The 27,462-nt window shown below is 38.0% G+C and overlaps 1 protein-coding gene across 1 annotated transcript; it reads right to left on the reverse strand.

The window, feature by feature from the left end:
* Positions 1 to 8,905: 8,905 nt before the first annotated feature.
* LOC138311219 (uncharacterized) lies at positions 8,906 to 25,481 on the reverse strand. The gene is made up of 5 exons (XM_069252712.1): positions 25,294 to 25,481; positions 10,543 to 10,661; positions 10,234 to 10,366; positions 9,588 to 9,684; positions 8,906 to 9,102 (listed from the first exon to the last, which is right to left on the reverse strand). The coding sequence occupies exons 1-5, from the start codon at positions 25,342 to 25,344 to the stop codon at positions 9,026 to 9,028; spliced, it is 477 nt and encodes a 158-aa protein (XP_069108813.1). The 5' UTR covers positions 25,345 to 25,481; the 3' UTR covers positions 8,906 to 9,025.
* Between the last annotated feature and the right edge of the window lie 1,981 nt (positions 25,482 to 27,462).

The raw sequence follows: 27,462 nt of genomic DNA on the forward strand, positions 1-27,462 counted from the left end.
TACTGGAGGTAAACATCATAGATACAAACGTCTCACCGAGTTTACCGTATAGCCGGCTTATTTTATAGCCAGTTTACCGTATAGCCGGTTATTTTATAGCCAGTTTACCGTATAGCCGGTTATTTTATAGCCAGTTTACCGTATAGCCGGTTATTTTATAGTCAGTTTACCGTATAGCCGGTTATTTTATAGTCAGTTTACCGTATAGCCGGTTATTTTATAGTCAGTTTACCGTATAGCCGGTTATTTTATAGCCAGTTTACCGTATAGCCGGTTATTTTATAGCCAGTTTACCGTATAGCCGGTTATTTTATAGCCAGTTTACCGTATAGCCGGTTATTTTATAGCCAGTTTACCGTATAGCCGGTTATTTTATAGCCAGTTTACCGTATAACCGGTTATTTTATAGCTAGTTTACCGTATAGCTGGTTATTTTATAGCCAGTTTACCGTATAGCCGGTTATTTTATAGCCAGTTTACCGTATAGCCGGTTATTTTATGAATAAGTTTACCGTATAGCCGGTTATTTTATTGTCAGTTTACCATATAGCCGGTTATTTTATAGCAAGTTTACCGTATAGCCGGTTATTTTATAGCCAGTTTACCGTATAGCCGGTTATTTTATAGCTAGTTTACCGTATAGCCGGTTATTTTATAGTCAGTTTACCGTATAGCCGGTTATTTTATTTACCGTATAGCCGGTTATTTTATAGCAAGTTTACCGTATAGCCGGTTATTTTATAGCCAGTTTACCGTATAGCCGGTTATTTTATAGTCAGTTTACCGTATAGCCGGTTATTTTATAGTCAGTTTACCGTATAGCCGGTTATTTTATAGTCAGTTTACCGTATAGCCGGTTATTTTATAGCCAGTTTACCGTATAGCCGGTTATTTTATAGCCAGTTTACCGTATAGCCGGTTATTTTATAGCCAGTTTACCGTATAGCCGGTTATTTTATAGCTAGTTTACCGTATAGCCGGTTATTTTATAGCCAGTTTACCCTATAGCCGTATAGCCGGTTATTTTATAGTCAGTTTACCGTATAGCCGGTTATTTTATAGTCAGTTTACCGTATAGCCGGTTATTTTATAGCCAGTTTACCGTATAGCCGGTTATTTTATAGTCAGTTTACCGTATAGCCGGTTATTTTATAGCCAGTTTACCGTATAGCCGGTTATTTTATGAGTCAGTTTACCGTATAGCCGGTTATTTTATAGCCAGTTTACCGTATAGCCGGTTATTTTATAGCCAGTTTACCGTATAGCCGGTTATTTTATAGCCAGTTTACCGTATAGCCGGTTATTTTATAGTCAGTTTACCGTATAGCCGGTTATTTTATAGCCAGTTTACCGTATAGCCGGTTATTTTATAGTCAGTTTACCGTATTATAGCCGGTTATTTTATAGCCAGTTTACCGTATAGCCGGTTATTTTATAGCTAGTTTACCGTATAGCCGGTTATTTTATAGTCAGTTTACTGTATAGCCGGTTATTTTATAGTCAGTTTACCGTATAGCCGGTTATTTTATAGCCAGTTTACCGTATAGCCGGTTATTTTATAGCCAGTTTACCGTATAGCCGGTTATTTTATAACCAGTTTACCGTATAGCCGGTTATTTTATAGCCAGTTTACCGTATAGCCGGTTATTTTATAGCCAGTTTACCGTATAGCCGGTTATTTTATAGCCAGTTTACCGTATAGCCGGTTATTTTATAGCCAGTTTACCGTATAGCCGGTTATTTTATAGCTAGTTTACCGTATAGCCGGTTATTTTATAGCCAGTTTACCGTATAGCCGGTTAATTTTATAGCCAGTTTACCGTATAGCCGGTTATTTTATAGCCAGTTTACCGTATAGCCGGTTATTTTTATAGTCAGTTTACCGTATAGAGCCGGTTATTTTATAGCCAGTTTACCGTATAGCCGGTTATTTTATAGTCAGTTTACCGTATAGCCGGTTATTTTATAGCCAGTTTACCGTATAGCCGGTTATTTTATAGTCAGTTTACCGTATAGCCGGTTATTTTATAGCCAGTTTACCGTATAGCCGGTTATTTTATAATAAGTTTACCGTATAGCCGGTTATTTTATAGCCAGTTTACTGTATAGCCGGTTATTTTATAGCCAGTTTTCCTTACAGCCGGTTATTTTATAGTCAGTTTACCGTATAGCCGGTTATTTTATAGCCAGTTTACCGTATAGCCGGTTATTTTATAGCCAGTTTACCGTATAGCCGGTTATTTTATAGCCAGTTTACCGTATAGCCGGTTATTTTATAGTCAGTTTACCGTATAGCCGGTTATTTTATAGTCAGTTTACCGTATAGCCGGTTATTTTATAGTGGTTTACTGTGTAGCCGGTTATTTACAAGTCAGTTTACCGTATAGCCGGTTATTTTATAGCCAGTTTACCGTATAGCCGGTTATTTTATAGCCAGTTTACCGTATAGCCGGTTATTTTATAGCTAGTTTACCGTATAGCCGGTTTTTTTACCTATAGCCGTTATTTATAGCCAGTTTACCGTATACCGGTTATTTTATAGCTAGTTTACCGTATAGCCGGTTATTTTATAGCCATTTACCGTATAGCCTTATTTATAGTCATTTACCGTATAGCGGTTATTTTTATAGCCAGTTTTTACCTGTATAGCCTGTTATTTTATGAGCCAGTTACTGTGTAGTCGGTTTTTTTTTGCGGGATAATGTTTTCGTGGTACATAGTCGCGGAAATAGAATCCGTAAAATATTGAGAAATATTTGAATTATCTATAGCCTTACAGCCAGATAGCCTAAATGTAAAACCGTTTAAATGAAATTTTATTGTTTTTATTTTAAATATTTTATAGTAAGTTTACCGTATAGCCGGTTATTTTATAGCCAGTTTACCGTATAGACGGTTATCTTATAGTCAGTTTGCCGTATAGCCGGTTATTTTATAGTCGGTTTACTGTGTAGCCGGTTATTTTACAACCAGTTTACCGTATAGCCGGTTATTTTATAGCCAGTTTACCGTATAGCCGGTTATTTTATAGCCAGTTTACCGTATAACCGGTTATTTTATAGCCAGTTTACCGTATAACAGGTTATTTTATAGCTAGTGTACTGTATAGCCGGTTATTTTATAGCCAGTTTTCCCTATAGCCGGTTATTTTATAGTCAGTTTACCGTATAGCCGGTTATTTTATAGTCAGTTTACCGTATAGCCGGTTATTTTATAGTCAGTTTACCGTATAGCCGGTTATTTTATAGCCAGTTTACCGTATAGCCGGTTATTTTATAGCCAGTTTACCGTATAGCCGGTTATTTTATAGCCAGTTTACCGTATAGCCGGTTATTTTATAACCAGTTTACCGTATAGCCGGTTATTTTATAGCAAGTTTACTGTATAGCCGGTTATTTTATGAGCCAGTTTACTGTGTAGTCGGTTTTTTTTGCGGGGATAATGTTTTCGTGGTACATAGTCGCGGAAATAGAATCCGTAAAATATTGAGAAATGTTTGAATTATCTATAGCCTTACAGCCAGATAGCCTAAATGTAAAACCGTTTAAATGAAATTTTATTGTTTTTATTTTAAATCGCGAAAATTTTGATCCGCGAAAATACCCGACTATACGATACATGTATAACCAGTGTAGGATCTAGGCTGTGAGCATCTACGGATTTGATTAAAGATGCTCCACCGCTCACAGACCATAAACGATACTCATCATTTGAACAATAATTGGTTTTAATCGTGTATATATATATATGTCTAATTAATACAAAAACATAATATAAAAAAATTTATTTTGCTTTTGGTGCATGGCAATCAGTACTTCATCCCATACAGGACATAAGTGCCATGGAATATCTTCGGGACGCAATTAGTTATTTTTATAATTCATCTTGAAGTGAAAGGGGAAGCTCAAACTTTTCAATGATGGTAATGGTGTAAATTAAGTACCTTTTGTAACTGAAGAAAATACTAATTCGTCTGTTACTGTTTTTGATAGAGAAAAATACCATTTGTCAGCGGTGGAGCATCTTAAAGATAAACAAGGAGATAGTCATTCATATCCCCCGCCAATGGAGATGTCAAAGCTGGAATAAGTTTGATTGTGGAGACTTATGTGTATGAAACAAGAGGCCCATGGGCCTTAACGGTCACCTGAGTTAGAATATATAATTAAACAAATAATGAAACAAATTAAAGACATATAAACACTATATGCTGGGCCTTGAAGTTGGTCAGTGATTTATAAATTTGACTTTTTAGACAATGAAGAGTATTTGCTTCCATCAAACCTGTGAATTTAGAGGTATTTTTTGAAATTTTAATCATTTTGACCCTATTTGGTCCTGCCCCTCTGGTCCCCCAGGGGGTCATCGAGGACGGATATCGTTGTTAAAATGCTATTACTTAGGCTAATAATTCTAACCAAGTTTGACTAGTTTCCAATGAAAATTGAACAAAACATACTCATAAATGTGTTTTCCTATATAAACTATAGTAAACTTGACCCCCTCCCCAAGGGGAAACAGGAGACCCCAGGGTCATATAATTTACAATTTTTTTAAAAAACTCTTTCAGACCTTTTCATCTATAAAGTGTATTTGTTTATACCATTTCCAGAATTTTAAAAGAATATTTTTGAAGTTTTAGCCTATTTGACCTTTTTTGGCCCCGCCCCACTGCCCCCAGGGGGTCGGCCTGGACCAATATGGATATGATATTAAAATGCTATCTCAGGCTAATAATTCTAACCAAGTTTGACTCATTTCCAATGAAAATTGAGCAAAACATGCTCATAAATGTGTTTTCCCTATATAAACTATAGTAAACTTAACCCCCTCCCCAGGCGGAAACTAGAGACCCCAGGGTCATATAATTCACAATTTTTGTAAAGGACCTTAACACCTTTCTATCTATGAAGAGTATTTGATTCTACCACATCTGTGAGTAGAGAAGAAGATTTTTGAAATTTTACTCAATTTTACCCCTTTTGGCCCCTCCCACAGCCCCCTGGGGGTGGGGACTATATAATTCACAATTTTGGTTGGCCTTATGCCTAAAAAGGTTTCTGCAAAATTTCATTGAAATTGCTTCAGCAGTTTTGGAGAAGAAGTCGAAAATGTAAATTGTTTACGGACATACGACGGACGACGGACAAAAGGCGATTAGAATAGGTCACTTGAGACTTCGTCTCAGTTGACCTAAAAAAAACAGGAAAAAGGAAGTTGAGCTAAAGAATGATGGAGTATAATTCAAGTAGAGCGGGGCTGCAATTGTTGAATCAGGTATACAGCCTTGACATTTATATGAGACTATATACACAAAGATGGGTGGAGTTTTGCAAAGTAACATTTACCATTTACCATGATATTTTCAGCAATGTTTCCATGGTAACGGAAAAAGTGCAAAAAAATGAAAATCTTAAAATAGTAAAAGGTACTACTAGACCATAAAAAGAATGTGTCTATGAAGTTTCGTGGAAATATCTCTGCTGGTTTTAGAGTTATGCCCCGGAAATGAACCTGCTACAAAAATATGATATTTTCAGCAATGTTTCTATGGTTACAGAAAAAAGCACAAAAAGTGAAAACCTAAAAATAGCAAAAGGCACTACTAAACCATAAGAACAATATGTCTATGAAGTTTCATGGAAATATCTCTGCTGGTTTTAGAGTTGTGCTCCGGAAACGATTCTTATACAAAAATCTGCCATTTTCAGCAATGTTTCCATGGTTACAGAAAAAAAGTACAAAAAGTGAAAACCTTAAAATAGCAAAAGGCACTACTAGACCATAAGACTAATGTGCCTATGGAGTTCCGTGCATATATCTCAACCGGTTTTCCAGTTATGCTGCGGAAACGAACCTGGTACAAAAATATGATATTTTCAACAATGTTTCCATGGTTACGGAAAAAGCACAAAAAATGAAAACCTAAAAATAGCAAAAGGCACAACTAGACCATAAGAACAATGTGTCTATGAAGTTTCATGGAAATATCTCTACTGGTTTTAGAGTTGTGCTCCGGAAACGATTCTTACACAAAAATCTGCCATTTTCAGCAATGTTTCCATAGTTACAGAAAAAAGTACAAAAAGTGAAAACCTTAAAATAGCAAAAGGCACTACTAGACCATAATACCAACGTGTCTATGAAGTTTCGTGGAAAGATCTCTTCTGGTTTAAGAGTTATGCTCCGGAAACGAACCTGGTACAAAAATATGATATTTTCAGTGATGTTTCAATGGTTACGGAAAAAATGCAAAAAATGAAAACCTAAAAATAGCAAAAGGCACTACTAGACCATAAGACCAATGTGTGTATGAAGTTTCGTGGAAATATCTCTACTGGTTTTAGAGTTATGCTCCGGAAACCATTCGTACGGACGGACAGACAGACGGACGGACGGACGGAACCCATTTGTATATCCCCCGCCAACTTCGTTGGGCGGGGGATAAAAAAGCTGACTACAATTTTAACGGTCATCTGACTGCTAATACAATATATCAGCAGAAATGAAATGCAAAGTAAGTTATTTAAAGATTGTAACATATTTAACCCCTTGAATGAAAGTAAAGGTAATATATTTGCACAAACTTGGTAGTATATTGCATTTTGGGACCAATCGTTCAACCAGATGGGCGCGAGGCAGCCATCTTGGATTTTGATAGTTAAAGTTTCTTACCGCTATTTCTCAGAAAGTACAGAAGGTATCTCTCTAAAATTTCACATGTAGGTTCTCCTAGTGCCCTAGTTGTGCATATTGCAGTTTGAGGACAAATCGGTGAACAAGATGGCCGCCAGGCAGCCATCTTGGATTTTGTCAGTTAAAGTTTGTTACCGCTATTTCTCAAAAAGTACTGAAGGGATCTTTCTCAAATTTCATATGTAGGTTCCCATAGGAACCTAGTTGTGCATATTGCATTTTGGGACTGATTGGTCAACAAGATGGCCGGCCGGTCGCCATCTTGGATTTTGATCAAGTTTGTTACCGCTATTTCTCAGAAAGTACTGAAGCTATCTGTCTCAAATTGTATAAGCAGGTTTCCCTAGGGCCTTAGTTGTGCATATTACATTTTAGGACTGATCGGTGAACACGATGGCCGACATGCCGCCATCTTGGATTTTGATAACTGAAGATTGTTTCTCAGAAAGTACTGGGGGATCTGTTTCAAATTTCATATGCAGGATACTCTAGGACCTTAGTTGTGTTTATTGCATTTTGGGATCGATCGATCAACAAGATTGCTGACAGGTAGCCATCTTGGATTTTGATAGTTGAAGTTTGTTTCTGCTGTTTTTTCAGAAAGTTCTGAAGCGATCGGTTTCAATTTTCATATGCAGTTTATCCTAGGACCTTAGTTGTGTATATTGCATTTTGGGACCAATCGGTCAACAAGATGGCCGACAAGTAGCCATCTTGGATTTTGATAACTGAAGTTTGTTACTGCTATATATCTCAGAAAATACTGAAAAGATCTTTGTCAAATTTCATATGTAGTAATGTGTAGTAAAATTTTGAAAAGCAGAGAAAAGATACCTCTTTCCATTGTCAGACATACATCATTCTTTGCTGGGCGCCAAGATACCTCTTGGATCTCTTGTTATTAAATCAAAGGGCCATAACTCTGCTAATTGCGATCGAACTTGTCTAAGCTTTTAAGGCATTAAACTTTGTTACCAAGTTTTAATTTAACAATATTAGTTTTAACATTTGTTAGTTATTACACAGAAACTGCAGAAAAATGACATTTGTAGTATATTAAAGGGCCATAACTCTGATAAATAACATCCGCTGAAAGAGTTGATCGAACCTGGCCAGGCACTTAAGGCATTCAACCTTGTTACCAAGTTTGAAGAAAATCGGTTTATATTTAGTACGTAAGAGGCAGAAACTGTCTGTTTTATTTAAGCAAAGGGCCATAGCTCCGCTAAATAAGGTCCATTGAAAGTCACGATCTAACTTGGCTGAGTCGAGAAGGCATATAAACTTGTTGCTAAGTTTGAAGAAAATAGGTTTACATTTGTTACACTTATTGCACGGAAATGGCAGAAAATGATGTTTTTAGTAATTCAAAGGGACATAACTCCGCTAAATAAGGCCCATCGTCTGTCGCAATCGAACTTGGCCAAGCCCTTAAGGCATTTAACCTTGTCACCAAGTTTGAAGAAAATCGGTTTATATTTATTACACTTATTGTACGGAAGTGGCAGAAACTGACTTTTTTATTTAAGCAAAGGGCCATAGCTCCGCTAAATAAGGTCCATTGAAAGTCGCGATCGAACTTGGCCGAGTCCAGAAGGCATTTAAACTTGTTGCTAAGTTTGAAGAAAATAGGTTTACATTTGTTACACTTATTGCACGGAAATGGCAGAAAATGATGTTTTTAGTAATTCAAAGCGCCATAACTCCGCTAAATAAGGCCCATCGTCTGTCGCGATCGAACTTGGCCAAGCCCTTAAGGCATTTAACCTTGTCACCAAGTTTGAAAAAAATCGGTTTACATTTTACAAGCATAAGGACCCTTGCGTACTTTAATCTGGGCCATCAAAAGTGATTTGTGTAAATTATATCAGTTGTTTCACAATCGATGAAAAAAATAATGCTTGTATCTAAAATAAGTATTAACTGAGAAATACATGTAGCGATAACACATTTCAATTGTCAAAATATAAGATGCCTGCCTGTCGGTCATCTTGTCCTTGGATCGGTCCAAAAATGCAATATGCACAACAAGGCATCAGGAAGGAACTACACGACAAGATGGCCTGTTACAAATCTTAATTGAAACGGCTTTGTTTTTATTTATTTTGTAGCTAAAACAAGATTGATAATTTCACAGAGTCCTTAATTTTATAGCTTACTGTTTATACTCACCATTACTTGATAAGAAATAAAAAAAAATAACAATTCATTCATTTAATATTGATTTTATACATTTTAGAAATGACAAAAACATCCAATATCTCCTTCATGATTTATATTCAATGGTTAATGTGATTACAGATTTGTATGGCATGTGAACAATTGGTCGTCAGATTCCGCTCCTAGTACTATAAAATGTCTGTAGAGGCACGTGCATCATTTCCATCAGGTAACATAGGTTAGGTTCTGAAAAAAATATACAAACCAGTAAACACACAAAATACTGCAATATACATGTACAATGAAAAATAGTTTTCCTACAGGGGAAAGACTGAATCGAGACTAAGAATATTCTCGCAATGATTTCATTTCACGGACATTGATATATCCTTATCTAATCCTAAATATTTTACGAAGGTCAATATATCCTAATCTCATCCTAAATATTTCACGAAGGTTGATATATCCTTATCCAATCCCATGTATCACCATGCTTGGTCATTTTCCCCATACTCAAAGAAAAGAATAATATATTAAATACGATTCTATGTCTTGCTCCCTGTGGGCATCAGAAAGTTTCCCCTTCAATCCAGGGGATGATCTTACAAAGTAGGTAAATAAAGTCCACAAGCACACAACAGATTTATCCTATACCTACCATCATCTGTGGTAATTAGACCGTGACGAACCATAAAGTCCACAAGCACACAACAGATTGACCCTATACCTACCGTCATCTGCTGTAATTAGACCGTGACGAATCATAAAGTCCACAATCACTAACGCACTATTCGGTTTGAAATCTTCATCAATAATCATTTCTTTAATCTGAAAAACAGGAAAAATTAAGTGTATGAAAAGTGCTAAACTGTATGTTAATAGGTGAGGAATGACTTACAAGTAACATCCCTACGATGGTAATAATTCCAAAACGTTAGATTTCTTTGATTTCTTTTGCACATTACTTACATTGTGCGGTTTCGTCCAGCAACCCCCCCCTCCCCCCCCCCCCACCAAAAAAAAATATGTCTTAAAGTTCATTTTCACATATAATACATGACAGGAAGAGAACTCAAGCTTGCTTGGGTAAGTTCTACCAACATGATGCCTGAGGCTGGTACATGGCTACCCATGCAATACAATAATGACATCACAGCTAAGGATAAGTCTTACTGAAATCTATACATTGTGTGTCTCCATCACTTGATATGTTGTCATATGCAACAAGATTGATCGGTGTATTTTCTTTGGGTTGTATGGCTTTCCTCCGTTTTCTGAACCTTAAACATGCCCTTAAATGATCTTGGCTATTAATAGAATGGAGAACACCAAACCAACAAAGAAACAATCAAATCGTGATGCACTCATTCTGTTTACCTTATCCATAGTCATCAATTCAAAATGGCCGACCTCTCCATCAGAGTTTACTGGCATGAATGTCTCCGGTAACAACATATCAAAAGTAAATTCACATTCAGGAAAGATACCACGTTCATCCTCATAGATGTAGCTGGAAATAATAGAAGCATATAAGCCGTTGAGTATAAATTATTATATAGAGTGAAACTAGCTGCCTTCTCTACATACAGACTGTCCACCGGCTTAATGGTTAACAGAAACGTGATAAAATAAATAAGTAAAGTTACTAGTTAACAGACACATGGTGGGATAAAATCAAGTTTTTACCTGATACAGCCTGTCTGATGAAGACCAGAAAACATCTCAGTGGGAACAGACGCTTCTTCTGCACATTCTTTCATAGCACATTCACGTATACCTAACCCTGAGCTCAGACCTCCAGCGCACTGTCAACAAACAAACAATAGGATGTATTCCTAACCCTGAACTCTGACCTCCAGTACACTGTCAAAAAAACAAACAATAGGATGTATACCCTGAACTCTGACCTCCAGCACATTGTCAACAAACATACAATAGGATGTATACCTAACCCTGAACACTGACCTCCAGTACACTGTCAACAAACAAACAATAGGATGTATACCTATCCCTGAACACTGACCTCCAGTACACTGTCAACAAACAAACAATAGGATGTATATCATACAATAGGATGTATACCTAACCCTGAACTCTGACCTCTAACACACTGTAAACAAACAAACAATAGGATGTATACCTAACCCTGAACTCTGACCTCTAACACACTGTCAACAAACATACAATAGGATGTATACCTAACAATGAACTCTGACCTCCAGCACATTGTCAACAAACAAACAATAGAATGTATACCTAACCCTGAACTTTAACAAACAAACAATAGAATGTATACCTAACCCTGAACTTTAACAAACAAACAATAGGATGTATACCTAACCCTGAACTCTGACCTCTAACAAACAATAGGATGTATACCTAACCCTGAACTCTGACCTCTAACACACTGTAAACAAACAAACAATAGGATGTATACCTAACCCTGAACTCTGACCTCTAACACACTGTCAACAAACATACAATAGGATGTATACCTAACAATGAACTCTGACCTCTAACACACTGTCAACAAACAAACAATAGGATGTATACCTAACCCTGAACTCTGACCTCTAACACACTGTCAACAAACAAACAATAGGATGTATACCTAACCCTGAACTCTGACCTCTAACACACTGTCAACAAACATACAATAGGATGTATACCTAACTCTGAACTCTGACCTCTAACACACTGTCAACAAACAAACAATAGGATGTATACCTAACCCTGAACTCTGACCTCCAGCACACTGTCAACAAACAAACAATAGGATGTATACCTAACCCTGAACTCTGACCTCCAGCACACTGTCAACAAACAAACAATAGGATGTATACCTAACCCTGAACTCTGACCTCCAGCACACTGTCAACAAACAAACAATAGGATGTATACCTAACCCTGAACTCTGACCTCTAACACACTGTCAACAAACATACAATAGGATGTATACCTAACTCTGAACTCTGACCTCTAACACACTGTCAACAAACAAACAGAAAGGTGTATATCTAACCCTGAACTCTGACCTCTAACACACTCTCAACAAACATACAATAGGATGTAAACCTAACCATGAGCTCTGACCTCTAACACACTGTCAACAAACATACAATAGGATGTATACCTAACTCTGAACTCTGACCTCTAACACACTGTCAACAAACAAACAATAGGATGTATACCTAACCCTGAACTCTGACCTCTAACACACTGTCAACAAACAAACAATAGGATGTATACCTAACCCTGAACACTGACCTCTAACACACTGTCAACAAACAAACAATAGGATGTATACCTAACCCTGAACTCTGACCTCTAACACACTGTCAACAAACATACAATAGGATGTATACCTAACCCTGAACACTGACCTCTAACACACTGTCAACAAACAAACAATAGGATGTATACCTAACCCTAAAGCTGACCTCCAGCACACTGTCAACAAACAAACAATAGGATGTATACCTAACCCTGAACTCTGACCTCTAACACACTGTCAACAAACAAACAATAGGATGTATACCTAACCCTGAACTCTGACCTCCAGCACACTGTCAACAAACAAACAATAGGATATATATAGCTAACCTGAACTCTGACCTCCAGTACACTGTCAACAAACAAACAATAGGATGTATACACAACCCTGAACCTAACCCGAACTCTGACCTCTAACACACTGTCAACAAACAAACAATAGGATGTATACACTAACCCTGAACTCTGACCTCTAACACACTGTCAACAAACAAACAATCGGATGTATAACTAACCCTGAACTCTGACCTCTAACACACTGTCAACAAACAAACAATAGGATGTATACCTAACCTGAACTCTGACCTCCACACATGTCAACAAACAAACAATAGAATGTATACCTAACTTAACAAACCTGAACTTATCCAACACATGTCAACAAACAAACAATAGGATGTATACCTAACCCTGAACTCTGACCTCTAACACACTGTCAACAAACAAACAATAGGATGTATACCTAACCCTGAACTCTGACCTCTAACACACTGTCAACAAACAAACAATAGGATGTATACCTAACCCTGAACTCTGACCTCTAACACACTGTCAACAAACAAACAATAGGATGTATACCTAACCCTGAACTCTGACCTCTAACACACTGTCAACAAACAAACAATAGGATGTATACCTAACCCTGAACTCTGACCTCTAACACACTGTCAACAAACAAACAATAGGATGTATACCTAACCCTGAACTCTGACCTCTAACACACTGTCAACAAACATACAATAGGATGTATTCCTAACCTGAACTCTGACCTTCAGTACACTGTCAACAAACAAACAATAGGATGTATACCTAACCCTGAACTCTGACCTCCAGCGCACTGTCAACAAACAAACAATAGGATGTATACCTAACACTGAACTCTGACCTCCAGCACACTGTCAACAAACAAACAATAGGATGTATACCTAACTCTGAACTCTGACCTCTAACACATTGTCAACAAACATACAATACAATAGGATGTATACCTAACTCTGAACTCTGACCTCTAACACACTGTCAACAAACAAACAGATAGGTGTATACCTAACCCTGAACTCTGACCTCTAACACACTGTCAACAAACAAACAATAGGATGTATACCTAACCCTAAACTCTGACCTCTAACACACTGTCAACAAACATACAATAGGATGTATACCTAACCCTGAACTCTGACCTCTAACACACTGTCAAAAAACATACAATAGGATGTATACCTAACCCTGAACTCTGACCTCTAACACACTGTCAACAAACAAACCATAGGATGTATACCTAACCCTGAACTCTGACCTCTAACACACTGTCAACAAACAAACCATAGGATGTATACCTAACCCTGAACTCTGACCTCTAACACACTGTCAACAAACATACAATAGGATGTATACCTTACCCTAAACACTGACCTCAAGCACACTGTCAACAAACAAACATTAGGATGTATGTACCCTGAACTCTGACCTCCAGCGCACTGTCAACAAACAAACAATAGGATTTATACCTAACCCTGAACTCTGACCTCAAGCACACTGTCAACAAACAAACATTAGGATGTGTACCCTGAACTCTGACCTCCAGCGCACTGTCAACAAACAAACAATAGGATGTATACCTAACCCTGAACTCTGACCTCCAGCACACTGTCAACAAACAAACTATAGGATATATAGCTAACCCGAACTCTGACCTCTAGTACACTGTCAACAAACAAACAATAGGATGTATACACAACCTGAACTCTGACCTCTAACACACTGTCAACTAACAAACAATCGGATGTATACCTAACCCTGAACACTGACCTCTAACACACTGTCAACAAACATTCAATAGGATGTATACCTAACCCTGAACTCTGACCTCTAACACACTGTCAACAAAATAAAAGGATGATTACCTAACCCTGAACTCTGACCTCTAACACACTGTCAACAAACAAACAATAGGATGTATACCTTACCCTAAACTCTGACCTCAAGCACACTGTCAACAAACAAACAATAGGATGTATACCTAACCCTGAACTCTGACCTCCAGCACACTGTCAACAAACAAACAATAGGATGTATACCTAACTCTGAACTCTGACCTCTAACACACTGTCAACAAACAAACAATAGGATGTATACCTAACTCTGAAATCTGACCTCTAACACACTGTCAACAAACAACAATAGGATGTATACCTAACTCTGAATCTGACCTCTAACACACTGTCAACAAACAAACAATAGGATGAATACCTAACCCTGAACTCTGACCTCTAACACACTGTCAACAAACAAACAATAGGATGTAATACCTAACCCTGAACTCTGACCTCTAACACACTGTCAAAAACATCAATAGGATGTATACCTAACCTGAACTCTGACCTCTGCACACTGTCAACAAACATACAATAGGATGTATACCTAACCCTGAACTCTGACCTCTAACACACTGTCAACAAACATACAATAGGATGTATACCTATACCTAAACGATCAACCTGAACTCTGACCTCAGCACACTGTCAAACAACAAACAATAGGATGTATACCTAACCCTGAACTCTGACCTCCACACACTGTCAACAAACAAACAATAGGATTATATACCTAACCTGAACTCTGACCTCTAACACACTGTCAACAAACAAACAAACAATAGGATGTATACCTAACCTGAACTCTGACCTCTAACACACTGTCAACAAACAAACAATAGGATGTATACCTAACTCTGAACTCTGACCTCTAACACACTGTCAACAAACAAACAATAGGATGTATACCTAACCCTGAACTCTGACCTCTAACACACTGTCAACAAACAAACAATAGGATGTATACCTAACCCTGAACTCTGACCTCTAACACACTGTCAACAAACAAACAATAGGATGTATACCTAACTCTGAACTCTGACCTCTAACACACTGTCAACAAACAAACAATAGGATGTATACCTAACCCTGAACTCTGACCTCTAACACACTGTCAACAAACAAACAATAGGATGTATACCTAACCCTGAACTCTGACCTCTAACACACTGTCAACAAACATACAATAGGATGTATACCTAACCCTGAACTCTGACCTCTAACACACTGTCAACAAACTACAATAGGATGTATACCTAACCCTGAACTCTGACCTCTAACACACTGTCAACAAACATACAATAGGATGTATACCTAACCCTGAACTCTGACCTCTAACACACTGTCAACAAACATACAATAGGATGTATACCTAACCCTGAACTCTGACCTCTAACACACTGTCAACAAACATAAACAATAGGATGTATACCTAACTCTGAACTCTGACCTCTAACACACTGTCAACAAACACAACAATAGGATGTATACCTAACCCTGAACTCTGACCTCTAACACACTGTCAACAAACATACAATAGGATGTATACCTAACCCTGAACTCTGACCTCTAACACACTGTCAACAAACAAACAATAGGATGTATACCTAACCCTGAACTCTGACCTCTAACACACTGTCAACAAACAAACAATAGGATGTATACCTAACCCTGAACTCTGACCTCTAACACACTGTCAACAAACAAACAATAGGATGTATACCTAACCCTGAACTCTGACCTCTAACACACTGTCAACAAACATACAATAGGATGTATACCTAACCCTGAACTCTGACCTCTAACACACTGTCAACAAACAAACAATAGGATGTATACCTAACCCTGAACTCTGACCTCTAACACACTGTCAACAAACAAACAATAGGATGTATACCTAACCCTGAACTCTGACCTCCAGTACACTGTCAACAAACAATACAATAGGATGTATACCTAACCCTGAACTCTGACCTCTAACACACTGTCAACAAAAACAATAGGATGTATACCTAACCCTGAACTCTGACCTCTAACACACTGTCAACAAACAAACAATAGGATGTATACCTAACCCTGAACTCTGACCTCTAACACACTGTCAACAAACAAACAATAGGATGTATACCTAACCCTGAACTCTGACCTCTAACACACTGTCAACAAACATACAATAGGATGTATACCAAACCTGAACTCTGACCTCCAACACACTGTCAACAAACTAACCCTGAACTCTGACTCCATAACACACTGTCAAACAAACAAACAATAGGATGTATACCTAACCCTGAACTCTGACCTCTAACACACTGTCAACAAACAAACAATAGGATGTATACCTAACCCTGAACTCTGACCTCTAGCACACTGTCAACAAACAAACAATAGGATGTATACCTAACCCTGAACTCTGACCTCTAACACACTGTCAACAAACAAACAATAGGATGTATACCTAACCCTGAACACTTGACCTCCAGCACACTGTCAACAAACAAACAATAGGATGTATACCTAACCCTGAACTCTGACCTCACACACTGTCAACAAAAAACAATAGGATGTATACCTAACCCTGAACTCTGACCTCCAGGCACACTGTCAACAAACAAACAATAGGATGTATACCTAACCCTGAACTCTGACCTCAGCGCACTGTCAACAAACAAACAATAGGATGTATACCTAACCCTGAACTCTGACCCTCACAGCACACTGTCAACAAACAAACAATAGGATGTATTACCCTAACCCTGAACTCTGACCTCCAGCACACTGTCACACAAACAAACAATTAGGATGTATACCTAACCCTGAACTCTGACCTCCAGTACACTGTCAACAAACTAACAATAGGATGTATACCTAACCCTGAACTCTGACCTCCAGTACACTGTCAACAAACTAACAATAGGATGTATACCTAACCCTGAACTCTGACCTCCAGTACACTGGCAACAAACTAACAATAGGATGTATACCTAACCCTGAACTCTGACCTCCAGTACACTGTCAACAAACTAACAATAGGATGTATACCTAACCCTGAACTCTGACCTCCAACACACTGTCAACAAACACAGGACAATAGGATGTATACCTAACCCTGAACTCTGACCTCTAACACACTGTCAACAAACAAACAATAGGATGTATACCTAACTCTGAACTCTGACCTCTAACACGACACTGTCAACAAACAAACAATAGGATGTATACCTAACCCTGAACTCTGACCTCTAACACACTGTCAACAAACAAACAATAGGATGTATACCTAACCCTGAACTCTGACCTCTAACACACTGTCAACAAACAAACAATAGGATGTATACCTAACCCTGAACTCTGACCTCTAACACACTGTCAACAAACAAACAATAGGATGTATAACCTCAACAAACAACCTGAACTCTGACCTCTAACACACTGTCAACAAACTAACAATAGGATGTATACCTAACCCTGAACTCTGACCTCTAACACACTGTCAACAAACAAACAATAGGATGTATACCTAACCCTGAACTCTGACCTCTAACACACTGTCAACAAACATACAATAGGATGTATACCTAACCCTGAACTCTGACCTCTAACACACTGTCAACAAACAAACAATAGGATGTATACCTAACTCTGAACTCTGACCTCTAACACACTGTCAACAAACATACAATAGGATGTATACCTAACCCTGAACACTGACCTCTAACACACTGTCAACAAACAAACAATATAATGTATACCTAACCCTGAATCTCTGACCTCTAACACACTGTCAACAAACATTACAATAGGATGTATACCTAACCCTGAACACTGACCTCTAACACACTGTCAACAAACATACAATAGGATGTATACCTAACCCTGAACTCTGACCTCTAACACACTGTCAACAACATACAATAGGATGTATACCTAACCCTGAACTCTGACCTCTAACACACTGTCAACAAACATACAATAGGATGTATACCTTAACCCTGAACTCTGACCTCTAACACACTGTCAACTGTAAAACTGTCAACAACAACAAATAGGATGTATACCTAACCCTGAACTCTGACCTCTAAACACACTGTCAACAAACATACAATAGGATGTATACCTAACCTGAACTCTGACCTCTAACACACTGTCAACAAACATACAATAGGATGTATACCTAAACCTGAACACTGACCTCCAGTACACTGTCAACAAACATACAATAGGATGTATACCTAACCCTGAACTCTGACCTCTAACACACTGTCAACAAACATAACAATAGGATGTATAACTAACCCTGAACTCTGACCTCCAGTACACTGTCAACAAACAAACAATAGGATGTATACCTAACCCTGAACTCTGACCTCTAACACACTGTCAACAAACATACAATAGGATGTATACCTAACCCTGAACTCTGACCTCCTAAGTACACTGTCAACAAAACAAACAATAGGATGTATACCTAACCCTGAACTCTGACCTCAAACACACTGTCAACAAACAAATAATAGGATGTATACCTAACCCTGAACTCTGACCTCTAAGTACACTGTCAACAAACATTTACAATACTGGACTCTGACCTCTACCTAACCTGAACCGTGAACTCCACACACTCCGTCAACAAACATACAAAAAGGATGTATACCTAACTCTGAAATCTGACCTTTAACACTGTCAACAAACAGACAATAGGATGTATACCTAACCCTGAACACTGACCTCTAACACACTGTCAACAAACAAACAATATAATGTATACCTAACCCTGAACTCTGACCTCTAACACACTGTCAAAAACATTCAATAGGATGTATACCTAACCATGAACTCTGACCTCTAACACACTGTCAACAAACTTACAATAGGATGTATACCTAACCTGAACTCTGACATCTAACACATGTCAACAAACATAACAATAGGATGTAAACCTATCCCTGAACACTGACCTCTAACACACTGTCAAAATAAAATAATAGGATGTATACCTAACCCTGAACTCTGAACTCTAACACACTGTAAACAAACATACAATAGGATGTATACCTAACTACCTGAACTCTGAACTCTAACACACTGTCAACAAACACACAATAGGATGTATACCTAACCCTGAACTCTGACCTCTAACACACTGTCAACAAACATACAATAGGATGTATACCTAACCCTGAACTCTGACCTCCAGTAACACTGTCAACAAACTAACAATAGGATGTATACCTAACCCTGAACTCTGACCTCCAGTACACTGTCAACAAACAAACAATAGGATGTATACCTAACTCTGAACTCTGACCTCTAACACACTGTCAACAAACAAACAATAGGATGTATACCTAACCCTGAACTCTGACCTCCAGTCACACTGTCAACAAACAAACAAAAGGATGTGATATCTACCCCTGAACTCTGACCTCCAGAGCACTGTCAACAAACAAACAATAGGATGTATACCTAACCCTGAACTCTGACCTCTCAGCACACTGTCAACAAACAAACAATAGGATAGTATACCTAACCTGAACTCTGACCTCCAGCACACTGTCAACAAACAAACAATAGGATATGTATGCTAACCCTGAACTCTGACCTCTAACACACTGTCAACAAACATACAATAGGATGTATACCTAACCCTGAACACTGACCTCCAACACACTGTCAACAAACAAACAATAGGATATGTATATAGCTAACCCTGAACTCTGACCTCTAGCACAATAGGTCACAACAAACAAACAATAGGATGTATACCTAACACCTGAACTCTGAACTCCTAACACACTGTCAACAAACATACAATTAGGATGTATACCTAACCCTGAACTCTGACCTCTAGCACACACTGTCAACAAACAAACAATAGGATGTATACCTAACCCTGAACAATGACCTCTAACACACTGTCAAAAACAATACAATAGGATGTATAACATAACCCTGAACTCTGACCTCTAACACACTGTCAACAAACATACAATAGGATGTATACCTAACTCTCTGAACTCTGACCTCTAAACACACTGTCAACAAACAAACAATAGGATGTATACCTAACCCTGAACTCTGACCTCCAGTACACTGTCAACAAACAAACAATAGGATGTATACCTAACCCTGAACTCTGACCTCTAACACACTGTCAACAAACAAACAATAGGATGTATACCTAACCCTGAACTCTGACCTCTAACACACTGTCAACAAACATACAATAGGGTGTATACCAAACCCTGAACGCTGACCTCCAGTACACTGTCAACTAACAAACAAAGGATGTCTACCTAAACCCTGAACTCTGACCTCTAAACACATTGTCAACAACAAACAATAGGATGTATACCTAACCCTGAACTCTTGACCTCTAACACACTGTCAACAAACAAACATTAGGATGTATAACGTAACCCTGAACTCTGACCTCCACACTGTCAACAAACAAACAATAGTGATGTATACCTAACCCTGAACTCTGACCTCTAACACACTGTCAACAAACAAACAATAGGATGTATACCTAACCCCTGAAACTCTGACCTCCAGCACACTGTCAACAAACAAACAATAAGGATGTATACCTAACCCTGAACTCTGACCTCTAACAGACGGTCAACAAACAAACGATAGGATGTATACCTAATCCTGAACTCTGACCTCCAGCACATTGTCAACAAACAAACAATAGGATGTATACCTAACCCTACACCAAACTCTGACCTCAACATCCCTAACACTGACCCTCAACAAAATCAAACAATAGGATATGTAATACCTAAACTTGAACTGCTGACCTCTAACACACTGTCAACAAACATACAATAGGATGCTATACCTAACTCTGAACTCTGACCTCTAACACACTGTCAACAAAATACAATAAGGATGTATACCTAACCTGGAACTATCAGACCTCTAAGTAGGCACCCTCTGTCTTTAAAACATACAATAGGATGTATACCTAACAAACAATAGCTACACTGTCAACAAAACAAACAGAAGGATGTAAGACCAACCTGAACTCCTGACCTCCAATACGACTCAACAAAGCAAACAATAGAACCTATACACTAACTTCTGAACTCACTGTACACCACAAAAAACATACAATAGGATGTATACAATTTTGACTTGTTGGTGGTGTATGAGACGGAGAGTAGATCAAACTTGTTGGTGTCTGCCTGGAGACGGAGAGTAGATCAAACTTGTTGGTGGTCTGCCTGAAGACGGAGAGTAGATCAAACTTGTTGGTGTCTGCCCGATCACAGAGAGTAGATCAAACTTGTTGGTGAATGCCTGGAGACGGAGAGTATATCAAACTTGTTGGTGTATGCCTGGAGATGGAGAGTAGATCAAACTTGTTGGTGTCTGCCTGGAGATGGAGAGTAGATCAAACTTGTTGGTGTATGCCTGGAGACTGAGAGTAGATCAAACTTGTTGGTGTCTGCCTGGAGACGGAGAGTAGATCAAACTTGTTGGTGTCTGCCGGAGACGGAGAGTAGATCAAACTTGTTGGTGTCTGCCTGGAGACGGAGAGTAGATCAAACTTGTTGGTGTCTGCCTGGAGATGGAGAGTAGATCAAACTTGTTGGTGTCTGCCGGAGACGGAGAGTAGATCAAACTTGTTGGTGTCTGCCCGGCCACAGAGAGTAGATCAAACTTGTTGGTGTCTGCCTGGAGACGGAGAGTAGATCAAACTTGTTGGTGTCTGCCTGGAGACGGAGAGTAGATCAAACTTGTTGGTGTCTGCCTGGAGACGGAGAGTAGATCAAACTTGTTGGTGTCTGCCTGGAGACGGAGAGTAGATCAAACTTGTTGGTGTCTGCCTGGAGACGGAGAGTAGATCAAACTTGTTGGTGTCTGCCTGGAGACGGAGAGTAGATCAAACTTGTTGGTGTCTGCCTGGAGATGGAGAGTAGATCAAACTTGTTGGTGTATGCCTGGAGATGGCGAGTAGATCAAACTTGTTGGTGTATGCCTGGAGATGGAGAGTAGATCAAACTTGTTGGTGTATGCCTGGAGATGGAGAGTAGATCAAACTTATTGGTGTCTGCCAGGAGATGGAGAGTAGGTCAAACTTGTTGCTAGGTTATAAGTATCAATAGAATAGCAGTGTAAGACACCTGTGTTGAAGATTGATAGAATCTTTCCCTACCTAGTGATTGTGGAAATTCATGAACGTCCAACCTGAGGTAAGCTCGGGTTGTCCCCTTTTCATGGAGCTCTCCAGTAAGAAAGATAATAAAAGTTCGTTAATGAGAAAAGCTGGTTGTTTTTCTCTCACTGCCAATTAATAAGAAAGCGAAACGAGTTATTATAGTTAATTCCCCCAAGTACTCATTTGACTTAAAGCCTTCACAGCGCGCAATCTGTCAAACCCTAGGGGAAAATTGACGGAGAAATCTCCCACAGCTAAAACTGGTAAAAGTCAGTGAATGGTGGGAGAAAAAGAAATCTTTCAAAGCTAATATCGGTGAAAAATTAGTGAATGGTGGAAGAAAATGATATACTTATTGTGCTGTACTGAGCATTAAAGTATACGTAGCGTTTCGCTTAAAAGTGAAACCCAGTAAATAACCCGTCATTTAAATGATTCCAATGGTCATCTATAAGCTGGTTGCAGGATACACGGTAAGTATCCTAATTTAATAAAAGAGGCCAAGAGGGCCTTTATCACTCACATGGTTTTTTTTACTAAAACTCTTACAATTAGATACAATGTATAGCAAAATTGACCCCACTATTTGTTTAATTTTGAATCCCAACCACATAATGATGCTATCAATATCATATAACTGTGAGTGTCTTTCAATACTAAGTTTCAAAGATGAAGTTGTGTATATGACTGTCGCCATATTGACCCCTTTTGGCCCTGCCCCTCAGGCCCCCGGGGGTTCAGCCTCATCATTTGTACAATTTATTTATCCCTACCTTATAAAGATAATATTATTGCATTATGAATGTTATCCCATGCTTTGTTTCAGAGAAGAAGTTGTTAATATGAAAATAGCCAAATTGACCCTTTTGGCTCTGCCCCTCAGGCCCCCGGTGGAAGTCAGTCCCACCATTTGTACAATTTTTAATACCCACCCTATAAGGATACTACCATTGCATTATGAGTGCAATTCATGCTTAGTATCAGAGAAGAAGTCGTTTATATGAAAATAACCAAATTGACCATTTTGGCCCCACCCCTCAAGACCCCAGGGGGGGGGTCAACCCCACCATTTGTACAATTTTGAATTTGAATCCCTACCCTATAAGGATGCTACCACGACATTATTTATTGGGTCGAATACGGTAATGATCTTGTCTCAGATATATGTTAAAGATCATTTAAAGATTTGAATAAGATATATGTCATGATTGTATACCTGTACCGGAACAGACTCTGTTCCCTTTTATCCAAACACATTTTCTGACCAAATTTGGTTACAATCTCTATGACTATAAGTAGCAATTAATCTATAACTTTAATTCCACCTTTGTGTCAGGTGAGCTAAGAAGTGGATCTTTAAATTTAGGCAAGTCACTTTCTTTTTTTCTTTTTTTTTTTTTTAACTTTTCCACGAAATACAGTTTGTGATTTTTTGATGCTGTTTCAGCTGTGAAACAGCATTCTTAGGTACGCTCGGAGAGCCTGTACACATCTAAGCAATAAAACCACTCTGAGATGAAAATTTAATGTTGTTAAGTTCATTTTACATATTACTTGATAGTATGAATAAATCGAACATCAGTATTCAAAAACACAAACATTGAATTTGTACATACATACAACGTATGCACCATAGACGGTATGTTTTAAGTGTTCAGTAGGGACTCTATGATTTATGTATACCTACGCGTCATGTATGGTCCAAAAAATCACGAACAACGCATTCTTCGATGTCTTCCTCCGCGGCAGACTTTCGGTGGATTTTGGATTGTGTATATTTTTTTTCAATTTTACGTAATTCATGCTACTGAATGATTAAAGGGACAATTCAGTCTAAAAGAACATTAAAATTTGTACAAATACTGAAAAAAAACCCAGTTCTAATTGAAATTAGAGCAGACAGTTTTACTGTGATATGCATGAAAAGTCCATGGTTGTGACATGTGTAACGTGCATGACTTTGGCTCGGGTATGGGTACAGTGTCCATATTGTACCTGCTAAATCCTATTGATCAACGATTTGATATTTCAACGATATTAATTAAAATACTTAACAATGTCATGGAATTTGTCAATAGTTTACCTTATATGTTTCATAAGAAATGTAGAGCAATACATTTATGTTATATTTTGCTTCTTGGTTATGTAAAAGAATAAGCCTGAGTGAATTGTCCCTTTAATGTAATGAAATGTTAGGAAGATAATTGCAAAAGAAAGTTCTTATAACGGTTATAGATGTTTTTGTTTCGGTTGCATTGACAAACTATATTTGATGATATTATTGCGCAGTAATAGTTTAATAGTTATGAGGTTCCTCCCTTGTTCTGTCACTGGGAGCTAGTTGTGCCTTTTGTTTATCAACAACTGCTTTATATATTGAAAGGAAAAAAGTACAAAGTTTAAATATAATGATAATATAGATCTATATCTATACGAGCTACTAAGAGTGACACATGAACTAATATTGACGTGTAATGTACGTGGTACGAAGACTAAAAGTCTGATGCATTGCATGAAGTTTTCTTGACGTTATTGTTCTTATCAATTCAAAAGAAATTTGAGTGTTATAAGTAACCAAATAATGTACCTTATATTTGGCAAAAATATCTGGCCATGATTTATTATTATTCAAATTCGGCAAAGCAAAAATCACGATAATATGTTCTTCACGATAATATGTTGCCAACAGTACTGGGTCGCGGCCAGTTATCGTGATTTCTTCGTTGTGTTTTTTGATTTATTCAAAAAGAAGCGACCTTTGAAGACATAAAATTTGCATTAACTATCTGTAGTCAAAATATAAATATAAGATCAAAATATATAATCTAAAAATAGATAGTGTACTTTGATATCCCATGGTAACATTATAGTTCCTATCGGCGAAATCCATCCCATGCTCCTTTGGGGTGTCTTCACCGACGTTCGAGCATTTCGGCAAAAAAGCGGACCACGGATTGAGCTTGATCACAGATCGATTATAACAGTAAACCTGAACAAGCATTCAATCAATCAAATGAGCTTGATATATCAATAAACAACAAACAAACAAAGATTAAGGTTTACCGGGTATATTCCGTGTACACTTTAACACATTCAATCAATCAAATGAGCTTGATATATCAATAAACAACAAACAAACAAAGATTAAGGTTTACCGGGTATATTAATGAACAACAACAAAACTTTGTGATTTGTGATCAATGTGTTATTATCATTTTTTCACTTTTATTCATGTTTAAACCACAGCTACATGTACATGACATTTACAAAAGTTTTTCTATTAGGAAATACTAAATCATACATCATCAAATATTTGCTAAGATAGGTGATTAAAATAATGCATGTATTTGAAATTCAAAATCATTGAAACAATAGCGACATTTATACACAATATTTGATTCAGAGACAGTCATATAAATTCATTTACTGATATAAATTATACCATTTAATTTGTTGGCTACAGATACAGGTATACAGATATACAGGTACATTAAATCCCCACGACACCGGTCAGCAGACCCGAGAGTAGAGACACGCACACACAGTGAGCTGATTACAGACAGCTCAATCCCAAGTTCATAAAGATGTGGCGGGGCAATTTAATTACATGTCAACAAACACATTGTATAAGGTTAAATGGATATTTATTATACTAAGTAATAGATAATATACAGGTAAATAATAACAAAGTAATAATACAGAACAGAAGTATTTACAGATAGTACCTAACGATAACACTAGCCGTCACAAGTTCCTACCGAGAGCCTAGCTGATGACCAACACCCCTTCCTATTCCCTCCCTCCTCCCAGCTAACTCCACAACAGCCCCACTCCCTAATCTACGTTTAACACCCTTAAGTGTCCTAACGCAAGTACGTACATAGGTACGTGTGCTGTTATCAGCACTGTGTGGCAACTGTTGTCAGCGCCTGGTAGGGGAGGTGTCTCCCCTTAGGTGTTGGTCGGTTATCCGGCCATACAAGTCGTACAATTTAGAAGTGAAGTGAAGAGTTTTACGTACCGTGACGCTATATAAAACGTTTCGGGGCACGATGTGCAGCCCCTTTTATAATCCGTTTCCCATGGTCCTATTTGCGATGTCGCACACCCATTCTGATTGGTCCAACCCAATAGCATATGCGCAGTGAGCTCGGAAACTCTTCTGGCAACTCCCCAATATCCTGTAGTCTCGAGGGTAAACACCAAGTTAAAGTGTACACGGAACGGAAAATAATATTTAGATATGTTATTCTGTTTGATCTCCTGACAAGAATGTTGAAAACCGCATCAAAATCGGCCGCTTCAGTACCGAGATACAGCCCTCCGAAGTGCTCGATTTTTACCTGTATATCGACTGCTAATCAGGAAATCGGCCGCTCACGCTGATTTGAGGAATAACTGGATGTGACGTCACGGGGACAACGGCAGTGAGGTGTTTGGTAGTGGTAGTGGGGTTATAGCAAAAAGGGGGACATATATGTATTCCTGAAATGGGGTTACGAGAATTTTACAAATATATATACAGTATACAGTTATGTTGACGATCTAATTATATATATAATAGGAAATATTACAACTGAAATCAGGCTAAATACATATGTAGATAAGCGGAAACATGTATACGTTATTTATGTTTCTGGTACATTTAACTAGAGATCTTATCTCTGTTTTAACAACTTTCTAAATTATCAAACCTCGGGAATATTCCATTTTCATAAACAGTGATCTAAAAAGGGACGAATTAGAAAAATGATGGTTATATAATTATTCATTTGAATATGTTTCTGTATAAATAAAAATTCTCTCTAGGCCTATGGATTTCAACAAAATTATATATGTATGTATGTTTCTGATTTCAAGAACCAACATAATGAAAAGAAAACTGAAATAGCGGTAACAAACTTTAACTATCAAAATCCAAGATGGCGGCCTGGCGGCCATCTTGTTGACCGATCGGTCCTAAAATGCAATATGCACAACAAGGGCCCTAGGGGAACCTACATGTGAAATTTG

This window comes from Argopecten irradians, chromosome 16, assembly GCF_041381155.1.
Source record: "Argopecten irradians isolate NY chromosome 16, Ai_NY, whole genome shotgun sequence".
Taxonomy (NCBI): Eukaryota; Metazoa; Mollusca; class Bivalvia; order Pectinida; family Pectinidae; genus Argopecten; species Argopecten irradians.

Excerpts from the sequence above, each read along its gene's own strand:
- LOC138311219 (XM_069252712.1), bottom strand. The coding sequence starts at position 25,344 with ATGGGATGGATTTCGCCGATAGGAACTATAATGTTACCATGGGATATC. Across the intron at positions 9,685-10,233 it reads AATTGATGACTATGGATAAG|ATTAAAGAAATGATTATTGA; the intron begins GTAAACAGAATG and ends CCTGTTTTTCAG. Across the intron at positions 9,103-9,587 it reads TCTAATTACAGCAGATGACG|AACCTAACCTATGTTACCTG; the intron begins GTAGGTATAGGG and ends TATTTTTTTCAG.